General features: G+C 32.1%; 2 protein-coding genes across 2 annotated transcripts in view; one reads left to right on the top strand and one right to left on the bottom strand.

Moving 5' to 3' along the window:
- The window catches only part of LOC144544659 (SLH domain protein), a 100,927-nt gene that overhangs the window by 39,133 nt on the left and 44,441 nt on the right, over window positions 1-17,353 (bottom strand). The gene's annotated exons all lie outside the window — the stretch shown is intronic.
- On the top strand, window positions 7,134-13,838 carry LOC144544656 (heat shock protein 70 (Hsp 70) family protein). The gene is made up of 14 exons (XM_078293203.1): window positions 7,134-8,161; window positions 8,981-9,213; window positions 9,457-9,616; window positions 9,997-10,242; window positions 10,528-10,667; window positions 10,978-11,335; window positions 11,473-11,634; window positions 11,705-11,779; window positions 11,861-11,961; window positions 12,067-12,136; window positions 12,633-12,689; window positions 12,766-12,827; window positions 13,087-13,159; window positions 13,272-13,838. The coding sequence occupies exons 1-14, from the start codon at window positions 7,388-7,390 to the stop codon at window positions 13,473-13,475; spliced, it is 2,715 nt and encodes a 904-aa protein (XP_078149329.1). The 5' UTR covers window positions 7,134-7,387; the 3' UTR covers window positions 13,476-13,838.

The following is a 17,353-nucleotide window of genomic DNA, read 5'->3' as shown; positions in this document are numbered from 1 at the left end:
ATTCCAGAACAAAAATTTTCATTTTTAGAATTTTCTATGATTTATAGTGAATTTTTGAAATTTATTTTTTTTAAAAAAAAAAAACATTAGTGTCTGCTATTTATTAAAAAGCCGACACTAATACTTATTAGTGTCGGCTTTTTAATAAATAGCCGACACTAATGCCTTACTTTTAGTGTCGGCTATTTACAAAGTATTAGTATTAGCCCGATTAGTGTCGCCTAATGTCCGACACTAATACCCATAAACAGCCGACACTAATTCCAAGTTCTCCACTAGTGAATAATCCAATTACTCTCTCTCTCGCTCTCCAATTATTCTCTTAAAAAAAGTTGTAAATCAAGACCAAGTCCTTAATTAGTGTTATCTTTAGACTCGTGATATCCAACTGACAAATCAATTGAAAGTTATAAAGAGTTATGACATCACTTATAAATATATCAAATGTTTTATTTTTTGGAAAATACCCTAAGCAAAAAAAACTAAAACTTCACAAATGAAAATATTAAGAAAAAAAATCAGATCTCTAAAAAAAAAAAAAAAAAAAAAAAAGCGGACCGCCCAGAACGCTGGCGGTCGGGTCCCTAGCAGACCGCCCGTGTCCCTGGCGGTCCGCTATAGAAGTGGACCGCCAGCATGCCTGGCGGTTTGGTTATATTTGGAAAAACTCAGATTTTGGAGTTACTTTTGTAAAAAACTTTTTTTTTGAGTTATTAATAAAAATGGCCGGATAGATTTTGAAGTTAATATCATTTAAATTAAATAACACCGATATCATACTAATCAAACTCACTATTCATATTAATTTTGTTCAAAAATGATTGTCGTAGTTAAATATTGACTAACACCTATTGTTAGTGGGTCATATCATTTTAGAATATCTAAGTTATATATAACTTCTGATATAATAATTATTCGAGGGTTCAAATGTCTTCATTTTTTGTGTTTCCATCATAATTCTATTATTAAGAATTTTAATAACTTAAAATTTGAAATTTAGAAGTCAAAATAAAATTGTTAAATATGATATACATAATTTTATCTCATTTTATCTATGCACGTGTAAAAAATTGTAATATTTCAACTTTATTTTGGTTATCATCAAGAACTAGTAAAAACGTATTAATGTGGATAATTTATAGACATTGATTTTTGAAATGATTTATTCACATAAAAAAAAAATTGAAATGTAAAACTTCTTTTATGATCACATAGAAAAAATAACATAGATCGCATCTAACTGTTTTATTTTGACGTTATGATTTAAATTTTGATTTATTAACATTTTTAAAAATAAAAACATGATAGAAGCATAAAAACTAAAGGTATTGAACCCTCCTCTAATTATATAGTGATCGTGGTAGCTAATCAAAACTTCAAAGACATAAACTATATATAGCATCTAATTTAATGGGAGGATTGGATCATGTATTTTTTACTCGAGTTAATATGCAAGACTCCGATCACAAATTTATATTCGAACAGTTTTCAAAATTATTGAATTAGGTCTATTAATTGTTAGCGCATCTTATCGTCCTAAGTTAATTTTTCAAATAGCTGCGAGAGAAAGAGACTTCCATAGTCGAGAAGGTGGTGGTTTTGTTCTAGGTTGTTTAGCTATTTGATTCTTTTTTTCTTTGTTTTTTGCTTGGAAGCTATTTGATTCTCATCTTTCAATTTATACATATAATTATGTATGTGTTTAGTGAAAATAAAATCGGTTTTTTCGAGGTCATATATTTTCAGAAGAAAAAAAAACTGAAAGTTAGTTAACAAGCTAAGATCTTAAATGCTGAAGGATAACTCGTCAGAACTATGGGGTGTCAATGGATACGATATGGGTCGGGTGGAGATATTTTCATACACGTACCCGTTATGATAACGAAAAAAGAAATTTATCCTTACCCGTATTTTCGAATACGGTACGGGTCGGGTAAATGGATAAAAAAATGTCATTAACATTTCGACTTGTGTTTTCGATAAAATATTTTTTAAAATAAAAAATAATAATAATGAATACAACTAATTTGTATTATGAAAATTTAATAAAATATAAAAACTTTATTGTATCATGTATCATCTTCATACAAATATATATCTATATATATATGATTTTATTTTTTTTAAATTATCTTATATGAAAACGGATAAGATAACGAAAACAAATCATTACCCTTACCCATACCCGATTAGCTAACGGAAAAAAAATATTATCCTTACTCCTGATTTTGAATACGATACTGGTTGAATAAACGGGTAAAAGAGTGCCATTGACACCCTTGTCAGAACTCAGAAGCAATGCATTATATAAAAATATTATTCATCGTGTTGTTTTCCTGGCCTTTTCCTCCTAAAGTTTCTCTTTAGTATAAAAGGTAATTAAAGGTACGGGTAAGACAAAAAATTTATTAGCTTCTTGGAAGGATATAGGAGTATGGTTAAATTGCTACCGGTAGCATTTTGACCTAAGTGTTTACGGAATCAAATTTTAGTATTTGATATTCAAATAACAAATTCAAACTGTTAGATGTTCAATCTATATTAAAATGTGCTTAGAGACTAAATTTTACATTTTTTGAATTTTTTTACTATTTATTAAGCTGGTTTGAAAACCGTTGTTTTTATTAAATTTTTGCATCATTGAAAAACAGTGGTTTTCAAACCAGTTTAATAAATAGTAAAAAAATTTCAAAAAATATAAAATTTGGTCTCCAAGCACATTTTAATATAGATTAAACATCTAATAGTTTGGATTTGTTGTTTGAACATCAAATACTAAAATTTGATCCTGTAAGTACTTAGGTCGAAGTGCTACCGGTAGCAATTTAGCCATACTCAGGATATAATATAACTATATAGGTAAACATAATTTCATATCTATTACTCTATGGGATGAGGAATAAATTTTAGAATAATTATATTCATCCCCACACTCCTATCTCCTCTATCTCCTCACATCTACAATTTAGAAATGTTGTATTATAGTCTCCACTAAGTATTTAAACACTTATAAAATTAGAGGGTCCATGTTAAATAAGGAAGGTGATAATTATTTAAAGGTTATACTATGGTCCACTAATTATTTAAACACTTTTAAAATTAGAAGATCCACTTCTAAAATTAGAGGTTGTACTATAGTCCCCACTAATTATTTATCCATACAAAAAGATATTTATCATGATAAACTTATACGAGGTGATTATTCAAGTATTTTTTACATAGATATAAATACTCTAATGTATAGGTATAAATACTTGTAATACTTGATATTAATACTTTCATATGTCAGTCAATGTCATATGTAAAAAATACTTTCAAGTATAAGTATAAATATTTGTGTGATGACGATCATGAAAATATGTCATCATGGATCTCATTTGAAATAGAAAATTATGTAGAAGACGTTCATGGTTTTAGATTCATAAAATTCTTCATATATCGTCAGAATTGTGGACGAGATTGAATGAAGAACAAAAAAATCCACCTCTAAAAACGTGTACCGCCCATGTAATTTGAAATTTGGTTGGAAAGACAATTATTTATGTAAAAATTATTCACCTTATAGGTTATAAATACTTTCATTCTTGGGTATAAAATACTTATGTGCATGGAGATTAATACTTTAGAAAATCAGTGCTGGAGCTTTTGTGGTCCCAAAACAGTTACGGAAGTTAAGTACAGGGATAAATAGGGGAGAGAGAGGGAGGTAGAGGTATGGAGACAATTATCATAATCCTAAATTTTATAAATGATACCTTTTTTTTTATTTGAATAGCTATATAATTTGAATAATTTCCAATAAGAATGATTTATACAACATTTATAAAATTTTACTAAGTTTGTAATTTATAATTTTTTTTATATTTTATGATATATGTGCATGATGTGTTTAATTTAATATATTTACTTGAGGATGATCACTTACAAAGATCATTTTGTCAACAATTGATATTTACAAAAATTCAAACAAAAGTGAAAATTGAAAAGTAAATTTGTACGTATGCTATTGGATATATAAATAGTCTAGCAATGAAATTTCATGCAATTCGAGTATTATTTGATGGTGTATGAAGAAGTGTTAATTTCATATTGTTGTAATTTCAAGTTACTTGATGTACAATGAAATATACATGAAATCTCATTGTAGTTTATAGACATAAAATCTGAATAATATAAATCATGTCTGTAATGTTTGATTTTGAATCTAAAATTTATTTATTAAGATGTAAATATTGTTAAAATAAAAATTTATCAAGTAATTCATTTTTTTTATTTTTTTGCTATATTTTAAATTATATACTTAGGTTATATAAGTTATCAATTTAATAATTATTCATTATTTATATTTTATCCATTAAGATTAATGAAGAAAAATAAAATACAAATAAAAGTAGAGGAGGGTTAAAATGCACCATCCCTTTGTGCTCTTAACGTGCACCCTCTTCTCATATTTTCATTTTGAAAGTCCAAATAGTTGATTTGAACCTTCCAATGTGTTCTTCATATTAAAATGTGTTTGGAGGCCAAATTTTACATTTTTTGGAAATTTTTGATATCACCTTATTAGACCTATTATTTCGACTTGTTTCCATACAAAAATCTATGTTTTGAACCAACAAATATTGCCTTTTACATTGAATATCCATAGAATGTGGTACTGCTATGTTTTGGTTCTTACTTTGCAGGAATCAGGCGAAATCGGGCAAAATCAAGCAAATGGCAGACTTCAGGAAGATCTCATGCGAGTCGCATCACCCATGATGCGGGTCGCATCAAAGCCCAAAGCGACCTGCGATGCGACCCTCACTCCTCACTTGAAGACCAGATGATGCGAGTCGCATCCACCTGATGCGAGTCGCATCACGGGTTGCCGCCCAATTCAAATTGAACCTGACAAGCCCCAAGTCAGACCCGTTGCCTATAAAAGGAGGTCCTATGCCAGAATTTCGGGAGCTTTTTCCCCCCTTTACATTCCAGATCACTTGGAGAGCAGAGATCAAGAGAGAAGAAAGAGATTGGAGCTTGCTTGAAGAAGAAGAGAAGAGAAGATTGCAAGATCCTCTCCAATCCATCTTGGATCTTCGAGCTTCATCATGATCTGCCTATTCTCTCTCTCTTTTATGCTTTCTTTCACCATGCTTGAGTAGATCTTTAGTTCCTAGGGTTAGGATGTAGTCTCTAAACTTTGTCTTTGAGTTGCATGTTGTTTTGATCTAAGTTTGAACTTGTGTGATTCTTTGTTTGAGTATTCATTGATTGCTTGATTTTGATTGCTTGATTGATTCTTGATTGTCTACTGTTAGATGTCTATAGCATCTCTTCTAGTAATTTGGCCTTGATGTTTCTTGCAATTGAGATTTAGTATTTGAAGTAGATTTATGATCAATAGTAGCCGAGAGGTGAACTTTCCATTATCGAAAGGTTGTGGATACTTCTAGCAAACCAGACAATCAATTTAGGTTAGATACCAGTAGGTGAGAGCTACAGGTTGAAGCCTCGCACAAGAAATCAACTTAGATACGAACACATGTCAGCTCAGCTCGAGGGCCAAGCGACCCGCATTAGAGATGATGCGAGTCGCATCATACGGGTCGCATCAGAGATGATGCGAGTCGCATGATAGGTCCAGAGAAGGTAAAGTTTGGGATGAAACCTGAGACCCTGGGAACGCTTTTTATCATTGTTCAAAACCAAAACCTTTAATTGCTTTCATTTACTGTTAATTGAATTGTCACTCGAAATTAGGAAATATAAACAAACCAAACCCAACTTTTCACACTTCTAGTACCTAACTCAGATTAGTAAGAGTTTAGAGTCGAATTATACCGTCCCTGAGGATCGATACCTTATTATACTATACGGATATGATTGTGCACTTGAAATCTTAGACGAGAGTAGATTCAAGGTTTAAACTGGTACGGCTAGCTGTACTTGAAACTTTGTAACATACTTTTGTAAGCGAACAATTTTTTACTATCTTTTCAGAATTTTTGAAAATCATCACTTTGCTGAATTTTTTTTTATTGTTTAGTTTAATTAAAAATTCTGAAAATATAGCAAAATTTTTCAAAAAAAATGTAAAATTTGGTCTCCAAGCACATTTTAATATGAAAAACACGTTAGAAGGTTTGAATCAACTATTTGAAATTTGAAAATGAAAATATAAAGAGAGTGCACGTTATGAGCACAAAAAAAGATGCATTTTAACCCTTCTCGTAAAAATAATACTTGATAGATAAAAACAAAATACAAATATAATTAAACTTTAAGTCTATAAAAATGTTTATATCTTCGTTCCATCCGCACCGTACCATTGTCATTTTCTATAAAAAAAATCTCAATATTGGTACTTGCACGAACCTTGTGAGGGACGAACGAATGAAATATGTTTTACCTATCTACTTATGAGCAATCACAAATTGTTTGTTTTTATATTGTAGCGGATACTACTTATGAGCAATCACAAATTATTTGCCTAAATCAAAATTCTATATATTTGAAATGTTTATATTTCTTAAACACTCAAGCAAAAGATTCTGTAATTTAAATCCTTATAGATAGAGTTGGAAATGCCAGTCTTTAAATGAACAAAAAAAAAATGATTTGTACGAATAACCAAAAAAAAAAAAATTAATATGAGTGAGGCTATAGTAATATGTAATATTACACAATGCTTCATGTTTTGGACTCATATTATTATTTTTAAAGTCCAAACAGACGATTAGAATCATTCAACATTCTCTTCATATTAATATTCTCTTCATATTAATATGTACTTGTTGACCAAATTTTACACTTTTTAGACTTTTATTTAATATTTCTTATAAAGGTAGAATCACTTGATTTGAACTTTTGTTATAAAGGATGCGAATTCTTATATTCTTGAGGGTTTCCGTTGTAACAATATATGAGAATATCCTTTATTGTGAAAACGAACTCGCATTATAAGTAGAAACACGGAGCACGAAACAGAAGATTGCACAGCACCGCTCCGCTGTGGCGCTTCGCTTACACCGCATCAGACCCACCAGATCACGCCACGTGGAGAGTGTCTGACGTGTTCTCCTGTCATTGGTTCTACTAGCAAGTCTTGCGCAGTCATGGACCCGTCTGTCTGGCACTCCATCGGCCTAGTACTTAAAACGAAGAAAAAGGGAAAAGAAACAAAAAGAAAAGAAAACGAACGAGAAACCCCGAGACTTCCCTCCGCCTCGTTCGCTCGTTCGCTAAATCATATCCCTCCACTGAACAGAACTCCATTGTTGATCAAGATCAACCAAACCAATGCTATGAAATTGCGTCAGTGAATTCTACACTTGTCAGCGCTGTATCTGTAATCTGTATCAGGCTACACTACGATCTTCTCCAAAAGCGAATCTTATCCAACATGGGGTCTGGATCCCGATCCCGGGGCATCTTACTAACACTTCTTCTGCTCTCGATCTTCTCCTCCCTCTTCACTCGATCTGAATCGGCGGTGGCAAGCATCGATCTGGGCTCAGAGTGGCTCAAAGTCGCCGTAGTCAATCTTAAACCAGGCCAACCTCCCATTTCGGTTGCAATCAATGAAATGTCAAAGAGGAAATCGCCAGCTCTTGCTGCAATCCATTCAGGTCAGCGTCTCCTAGGCGAAGAAGCCACAGGAGTGGCTGCAAGGTACCCTACCAAAGTATTTTCCCATGTACGCGACATGATTACCAAACCATACTCCTATGTCAAGCAATTCACAGATTCTCTCTACCTTCCTTTCGACCTGGTGGAAGATTCTAGAGGGACAGTATCTTTCCGTACAGATACTGGAGAGGTCTACACTGTTGAGGAAATACTCGCCATGATACTCGGCTATGCAATCGGCTTGGCCAAATTACACGTGGGAAGTGAAGTAAAGGATGCCTTGATATCCGTGCCAGGCTATTTTGGTCAAGCAGAGAGGAGAGGAGTCATGCAAGCTGCTAAATTAGCAGGAATTAATGTATTGGGTTTGATTAACGAGCATGCTGGTGCAGCTTTGCAATATGGAATCGATAAAGATTTCACAAATAATTCGAGATACGTGGTGTTCTATGACATGGGCGCAGGTAGTACATATGCAGCTTTGGTGTATTTCTCGGCATATAACACAAAGGAGTTTGGAAAAACTGTTTCGGCTAACCAATTTCAGGTAAAATCACGCTACTCGTAGCAGATTGTTCATACTGGTACAGGCTCAGTGTTGCTATGGCATTAGTATTTGTTATTTTACTAGGATGCAATTCTGGATGCTGGTACAAGCTCTTACAGTAAACCGGTATACTAGGTCCTATACATGAATTTGCAGCTAGGAAACCATTAAGAAATGTCAAATGATTTTTGCAAATTATACCTAATATCTTACTGTATTTTCATTTAAAACTATGCCCAATTTGCAAGTAAGGCAAAACTCTATTTGGTTGCTTTTGTAAACTTAAACCTGACTGGTATAAAAAGGTTGTTCTATACACAAAATGAGCAAATTTCTGGTAAATAGGGTTATGTTCCATGTAACTTCAACAAACCCCAGAACCTAGCAAGAATTTTTTTTTTCTTGAGTTTGATCAGTTTGGCTTGCTCTGACTGGTAAAAGAAAGATATCCAGAGTGTTAGTTTAGAATTGTCAATATTTGCGGAAGTTTAACATCCTTTTGTACCACCCATATGCATGGGTATCATTCGGGGAAATATTTCATTACTGATATTAGGTTTTTGCAAAATGTGACAAGTCGACTGGTGAGGGAAAATTATCTGGAGTTTAGTTTAGAATTGTCAGTATTTGTTGATGTTCACATCCTCCATTGTATCACCCTTATGGCTAGGTATCACTTGGGAAAATATATCATTACTGATATATTGGTTTTTTGCAAAATGTTACAAATTTTCGGGTGTTATCTGCAATGATTTAAAATATGTGTACAATTAGCACAGTGGTAAAGCGGTATATAATGCAATGAACTTACTGTTTTAGGTGAAAGATGTGAGATGGAATGCTAGGCTTGGGGGTCAAGATATGGAGTTGCGATTGGTTGAGTATTTTGCCGATGAGTTTAACAAGCAGTTGGGAAATGGAGTTGATGTGAGAAAGAATCCCAAATCAATGGCTAAGTTGAAAAAGCAAGTCAAGCGCACAAAAGAGATTCTGAGTGCAAACACTGCTGCTCCCATTTCGGTCGAATCCTTGTATGATGACCTTGATTTCAGGTAACCTGCTTTTGTATGTTGACAGGGTGATCTTTCTGTAATCTTATAGTATACCAAAGAAAAGGATTGTGCTTTGCCAAAGATCTCTTATGAATTCCCATTTCTTGTGTTGTATGAATAAAATCAATTCTATCATAAACAATTTGCCTGCTCAGACATCCAAGGTCAGACATCCAAGGTCAGACTCCTATGTTATGACCACCTTTCTAGATCCTCATAAGTTATTTTCTTGTATTAAACTAGGAGCACTATAATACGTGAGAAGTTTGAGGAATTATGTGGAGACTTGTGGGACCAGGCTCTTGTACCTCTAAAAGAAGTCATTCAGAGTTCAAATTTGAAAGTTGAAGATATCTATGCTGTGGAGCTAATTGGTGGTGCCACCCGTGTACCAAAAATAAAGGTAGCCATTTGCCTTTTCTAAACTTGCTAAATCCAAATGAGAAAGATCACGAAGACCTATGCAAAATGTGAAATATAGAAAGGTCTGGTTCTCCTGTAATTATGAAAAATGCCTGTGCTTACGTGACCAGATTCTCGATTTTTCTCTTTGACACATAATATACAAAAGAAAAGAGGACATAGTTTGAGTTATCTTTGATATGCGTTTATTGCTTTGGAGACATATGAGACATTTCTGTTTACCCAGCAGGCTTAAATGAAATATATGCTTTTCTTGTTGAATGAACCAGATTGAGCTGTGATGTACAAAACATCAATAATTTGACCACTTTTTCTGTTTTTTTATTTGTCTTTTTTTCTATTTTGGTTCACTTTTCTTAGGCTAAGCTCCAGGAATTTTTGGGGAAAAGTGATCTGGATAAACATTTAGATGCTGACGAGGCAATAGTTCTTGGTGCATCATTGCATGCTGCAAATATAAGTGATGGAATAAAACTGAATCGCAAATTAGGGATGGTTGATGGCTCAACTTATGGTTTTCTTCTTGATGTTAGTGGCCCTGATTTGGTCAAAGATGAGAACTTTGACCAGTTGCTCGTGCCTCGCATGAAGAAAATGCCTATTAAGGTTAGGGATGTTAATTCTAGCTCAGGCCTAGTATGCATTACTATGAACATCAAAAATTAATCTTAATAAGACTTGTAGGTATAATCTTATTTGTTCGGTACAAATACTTGACATAACTGACTTGTTGATTGGTATTTGAAACTCTCCATCCATGTGCATGCTGTGATAGTGAAATGTTATTCATCTCTATGTAGCTTGCCCAGTTCATTCTGTTTAATTTGTTCTTTATCATACTCACAGTGGTGATAATATTGCCTTTTCTTTTAATTTCATTGTATTTTGTAGATGTATAGGTCTCTAAAACATGATAAGGATTTTGAAGTTTCTCTGAGCTATGAATCATCCAATGGGCTGCTGCCACCTGGTGTTTCTTCTCATATTTTTGCTCTCTACTCTGTTACTGGTCTGAAAGATGCCGCTGACAAGTAGGCTCCGAAATTCTATCTTTTTTTATTAAACTGTTAAGACTTCATTTGACCAAAGAAAGAAAAGGAACTGTGCTAATTTTTTATTGAATTAAATTCAAACACGAATGGCATTTGGTCATTTCATTTTGACTTCACCTTTATTTTAAGAGCTAGATGTTATCTTCAGAAAATTCGTATGTTGTTGACCTGGTTGAAAGTGGCAGCTATGTTGCATTATTTGCAATAGTAATCATATTATCAATTCTGATTTGCAATGAACCCTTTATGCTAAAAACAATTATGAGATATTTTGATTTTCTTTTGGTAGGTATTCTGCTCGCAACCTGTCAGCACCAATCAAAGCAACAATGCACTTCTCTCTTTCCAGAAGTGGGGTTGTTTCTCTGGACAGAGCTGAGGCTGTCATTGAGATAACAGAGTGGGTTGATGTTCCAATAAAGAAAAACTTAACACTTGAAAGTAATATCGAAAATAGCACTACCACTAGCCCTGAGGCTGGATCAACAAACAATGACACAACAAAAGATGGTGCCAAGGATAAGAACCCTGAAAATAATGCTAACGATGGTGACTCAAGTTCCACTAAGGAAGAAGAAAAGAAAAACACTGAAGAAGTTAAAACAGAGAAAGTGTTGAAGAAGCGCACGTTTAGGGTTCCCCTGAAGGTAAAAGATATCTTATTGCAATTTTGTTGAAAAAGAAATGAATATGATGGATAAATTGGAAAGCTTATATAAAAGCATTGCATGCTCAAGTTCAAGTTTGTTATTTAATTTATTTTGCTGTGTGATGATATACACAGATAGTGGAGAAAACAGCAGGGCCAGGGCAAATTTTGTCAAAAGAACAATTTGCAGAGGCTAAGAGTAGATTAGAGGAAATTAATAAGAAGGATGCCGAGAGACGACGAACTGCTGAGCTGAAAAACCGCTTAGAGGAGTACATTTATTCCACAAGAGAGAAGGTGCTAACAATTTAAATTTAAGAAAATTCAATATATTGGCATATGTTCTTATTGCAATTTTGATGTGTAGTTAGAGGAGAATGAAGATATACACAAGGTTTCAACAGAAGAAGAGAGAAAATCCTTATTGGAGAAGCTTTCTGAGGTTAGTAACTACTTTCAGGTTTACATCCAGCAACAGCAATCTTTTTCGCAGATTATCTTGGATAATTTTATTAAATAATAGGTACAAGAATGGTTATATATGGATGGAGAGGATGCACAAGCAAAGGAGTTTGAAGAACGCCTTGATCTTCTCACTTCTATTGGCGATCCCATCTTTTCCAGGTATACCTTCATTGATTTTAAATTTATTATTTTTTTCTGATAGAATTGTAAATTAATGTGACAACCTTCATTATTCATTGCTTTTTTCCTCCCTTGCAATGCTAGGTTGGCTGAGTTAACTGCTAGACCAAGTGCTTGTGAATATGCAAGGTCCTATCTGAGTGAGGTGCAAAAGGTAATAACATATCATAGACCAGTGTAGAAGTTTACCCTAAAATAGTGCCATATTATTTAGTTTTTTTTCTAGGATAAGGCACTTGGGCATGGCATTGCTGCTCAGAAAATTTATACAAACTTAGCTAGGCAATCAGCTTTAGCATTGTGAGATCTAGAAAGTTGATGAATTGAATCAGAAAAATACATTTGATGAACTGTGTTCCCAGCCTTCAAGAAGTCGCTCCATTTGGGTGGCTTGAGCTTTCAGCATTGTTTAGGTTTCTATAGCCAGATAAGAAGAGAATGTGTAGGTCTGAGATTTAATGCCTGTTTTAGGCTTTTAGCACAAGCAGGTATGCTGCCTTTTCATTGAGTGAGTTACAAGCCTTCATCTATTCTACCGTTGGTAAATAGGCTTGTGACATATTATTTAATATTAAGACTACTGGTTACTGTGGTACTTCCAATAATTTTGTCAAATGAGTTTAATTGTAATCCTCTGCATTTTCGTGCAGATCATAAGTAACTGGGAGACAAACAAGCCGTGGTTGCCAAAATCTAGAATAGAAGAGGTTAGCCTTTATATAACTCATCTTAATTATATTCTTTTTGATTGGCAAGGCTTTGACAGTGATTTCTTTTAATTAGGTTTTGAAGGAGGCAGAAAAGGTCAAAAGTTGGTTAGAAGAGAAGGAAACGCTTCAAAAGAAGTATGTATGATGCATTTTGACATTCTACATTAATCATGAGATACACTGTAGCCTTGTAAAATAAAACTTACAAAAATAATCCTACAATTGTTCCTAGTATAGTACATATCGGGTCTGATATCGGTACAAGCTCACGATAACCAGGGCAAGATAGGAGTGCTGCACTAATTTGATTTTATTGAACGTTTCTGTAGTTGCATTCCTTAAATCATAATTTAACAAAATTACAATCTCATTTTCCTTTTTTCAATGTTTTTAGTACACCTGACTACAAGACTCCAGTCCTCACTTCTGTAGAAGTCTTTGAGAAGATTGCAAAGCTACAAGAAAAGGTACCACTGATTTGATTATGGTCGACAAATATTGTATAAAATGTAATTGGTTAAATTTTGTTCTACTACATGGCATTGTCATGAAGCAAGTTTCTTCCTCTTGTAAATTTAGGTGGCGAGTGTGAACAGGATACCAAAACCAAAACCCAAGGTTGACAAACCAGCGAAGGAAGAAACAACAACCAAAGATGAAACTAACACAAGCGGCTCAACTGACACTCCCGATGAAACAACTTCTCAAAAAGAGAGCGAAGAGATGCCCGATTCACAAAATAAACCCAGTGATTCACAACCTGAGCTCCACGATGAATTATAATTTTGTTAATTGGAGAACTTAGAAAAGAGAACTCAGTTAGAAAACCTTTTTTTTTTTTAATTTACAATTTTGTTTAGTTGAGAGAGGTAGTGTTGGGGCTGCAAGATCCTCCTATTGTATACTTATTTTTTTTTTTTTCGTTTTTCGTTTTGGTCGAGAGTTTAGCACTTTAGATTAAGTTGGGTGGTTGAACATTTAGTTAATAGAGGGACTAGTATTTTATTGTTTAAATTATCACTCCCATTCCCATTCCCATGTAGTTATTAAAGGGAGATCCTGTGGAAACCCTAATTTATAACAGCTTAAAAACGTTATAGGAATCAATTTCTTTTTTACTTGTTTAGTTACAGATTCCAATTATTTGTATGCTTTGATGGAACACACTTGGCATTCAGTTTGAATAAGATGCGATATTTTACAAAGAGCTTGTCCTTTTCAAAGAATGTCGTTGTGTTTTTTTTCTCTTAAAGAAATATTAAAAGCGGTAGAAAAATGGCATCGCTAAACGGCACAATCTAACATATATATCACCCTTCCTACCACAAGAGGATCTACACTGCTGCTGCTGCTGCTGTTAGACATGGATATCACTAGGCCGAATTTGTGTAAGAGAGTGGGGATTATAAGTGCTCCTCATTATCAATTCATCTCGTTGCAATCATCTATATTATCCTCCATTCAATCGTTCACTTTTTTATTTCCTCCTTTTTTCTCGGAGGGAATTTTTACCCTTAAAAAACTTTAAAATTATCTATTTTCGCCTCTAAAATTCATAATATCATATTTATTCTTTAAATTTTAAAAAACTCACAACCCAATTAATTGTATTTTTTTATTAAAACACATTTTAAATTGATAAATTACCCATTGTACACTTTAATAAAATAAAAATAAACATATTTAGCATGTTTAAGAGGAATATTTGGTTTCTTAATTGATCGGTGGTGAGAACAAATGGTTCATTTTCTTACCTGTGACGTATATGCAAATGTATCCTAAATGTTACATGTATACATTACTAGTAGAGAAATAGCACATTTGTCTTTGAAAATCGACCAATTAGAAAATTAAATATTTTTCCTACACATACTATTTTTATTTTCTTTAATAAAGAGAAAAATAAAAACTTTATAAATTTAAAATGAATTTTAATAGAAAAGACGATAATTTGAGTAAATATGTGAGTTTTAAAATTTTAAAAGATAAATATGAAATTATATATTTTAAAATTTTCAGGGGTATGAATTCCCCTTACTTTTCCCCCTTCTCTTATCAATCTCAATTCAGCATCGCCTCATATTGATTTATGCAATGATGCAAACATCAACGTTTGGTATAATAATAAAAAGAAAGAACATTGAGGGTGGCTTAATTAGGTATTCTGTTTTTTTCTTGAGGGTGGCTTGATTAGGTACTTTGTGGTAAATAGAAGAAACGAAATACAGTAGGTTAATTTGATCTTTCTTTTCTTTTCTTAATTTTCTTTTTCTTAGATAGACAGCAGGAAAAGATATGGGTCATGGGTGGCTTGATTAGGTATAATAACAAATAATCTCTATTCTTATATTAAGTACATAAATGTCCTGATCCGCTAGCAGTCGTGATCAAAATATGAAATTTTAGATTTAATATTAGCCCTTCAATCAAACAATTTGTTTTTTTTCCTTCTATGCATCTTTTTGATGCTTTTCTACATGTACAAGTCCAAATTTATTTAGACATTGTACTCACCTAGTGGTTGAATAAAACCCGTTAAGGGTATACCCGCCCGTACCCGCCAGCTAGGGTACCCGTGCCCGAGCCCGGGTATGGGTCGGGTACTCGGGTACGCAGGTACGGGCAAAAATCGGACCGGACCCGTTATTTTAGACCAATACCCGAGTTTACCCTACCCGAGTTAACCCGTACCCGACTACCCGAGTACCCATACCCGTATACCCGAGTACTGTTCATCACAGTTCAAAATTCAAAAAATTTGATTTTTCCCCCCCAAACCGGTGCCATCCCATCCGGACCCGACCGGCCGGACCCACCCGGACCGGACCGACCGGATGGGACGGTTTTTTTTTTTTTTTTTTTTTTTTTTCTTCTTTTCTGTTTCTGTTTACTGTTTTCTGTTTCTGTTACTGTTACTGTTACTGTTATTCTTTAAAAATTAAAAATTTAAATTTTATCCCTCCAACCAAAATTTCTTTAAATACCCCTCTTCCTCCCTTCATTTTTACATCTCCATCTCAATCTCATTCTCTCATTCTCTTATTCTCTTAATCTAAATTTCTATAATTCTCAAATTTTAAATTTGTTGTTAAAAAAAAATATAGTTGTACATTTAATTCCTTCTACAAATAAGCAAACGGAATACGAAGGTATCGAAATTACGAAGTTCGGGACCTTCCGCAAGATTTTTCCGCGAGATTTAAAGGTTATATTTATTTCATGTTAGATTAATTTATTTTTGTAGAGTAAATTTAGTTTATGTAGATTTATTGGATGTTAAGTAATTAGATATTTAGATTTGTTAGATTTATTTTATGTTAGATTTGTTAAGTAATTAGATTTATTAGATTTATTGAATATGTTAGATTTATTTAGTTTATGTTAGATTTGTTAGATGTAAAGTAATTAAATTTGTTTCTGTTTTTTTGTTTCTGTTTTTTAATTTCTGTTTTTTAGATTTATTTTTGTAAATTTTAGATTTATTTTTGAAAATGTTAGATTTATTTTGAATAGGTTAGATTTATTTTCTGTTTTTTAATTTCTGTTTTTTAATTTCTGTTTTTTTGTTTCTGTTTTTTAATTTCTGTTTTTTTGTTTCTGTTTTTTAATTTCTGTTTTTTAGATTTCTGTTTTTTAGATTTAATTTTGTAAATGTTAGATTTATTTTGAATAGGTTAGATTTATTTTTGAAAATGTTACATTTATTTTGAATAGGTTAGATTTAATTTCTGTTTTTCAATTTCTGTTTTTTTGTTTCTGTTTTTTTATTTCTGTTTTTTTTTATTTCTGTTTTTTTATTTGTGTTTTTCATTTTTGTTTTTTAATTTCTGTTTTTTAGATTTATTCTTGTAAATGTTAGATTTATTTTGAATAGGTTAGATTTATTTTTGAAAATGTTAGATTTATTTTGAATAGGTTAGATTTATTTTTGTAAATGTTAGATTTATTTTGAATAGGTTAGATTTATTTTTGTAAATGTTAGATTTATTTTTTAAAATGTTAGATTTATTTTGAATAGGTTAGATTTATTTTCTGTTTTTTAATTTCTGTTTTTTAATTTCTGTTTTTTTGTTTCTGTTTTTTAATATCTGTTTTTTTGTTTCTGTTTTTTAATTTCTGTTTTTTAATTTCTGTTTTTTAGATTTCTGTTTTTTTATTACTGTTTTTTAGATTTCTGTTTTTTAATTTCTGTTTTTTTGTTTCTGTTTTTTAATTTCTATTTTTTTAGTTCTGTTTTTTTATTTCTGTTTTTTTATTTCTGTTTTTTTATTTCTGTTTTTTAGATTTCTGTTTTTTAATTTCTGTTTTTTTAGTTCTGTTTTTTTAGTTCTGTTTTTTTATTTCTGTTTTTTTAGTTCTGTTTTTTTAGTTCTGTTTTTTTATTTCTGTTTTTTTAGTTCTGTTTTTTAATTTCTGTTTTTTTATTTCTGTTTTTTAGATTTCGGTTTTTTAGATTTCTGTTTTTTAATTTCTGTTTTTTTAGTTCTGTTTTTTTATTTCTGTTTTTGAATTTCTGTTTTTTTATTTCTGTTTTTGAATTTCTGTTTTTTTATTTCTGTTTTTTAATTTCTGTTTTTTAATTTCTGTTTTTTAATTTTTGTCTTTTTGTTTCTATTTTTTGAATAGGTTTAAAATATGACAACTCCTCCTCGGGACGGGGA

This window comes from Carex rostrata, chromosome 26 (genome assembly GCF_964058835.1).
Source record: "Carex rostrata chromosome 26, lpCarRost1.2, whole genome shotgun sequence".
Taxonomy (NCBI): domain Eukaryota; kingdom Viridiplantae; phylum Streptophyta; class Magnoliopsida; order Poales; family Cyperaceae; genus Carex; species Carex rostrata.
The sequence above is the reverse complement of the archived record's forward strand: the minus strand, read 5'-3'. Positions and strand labels throughout refer to the sequence as shown.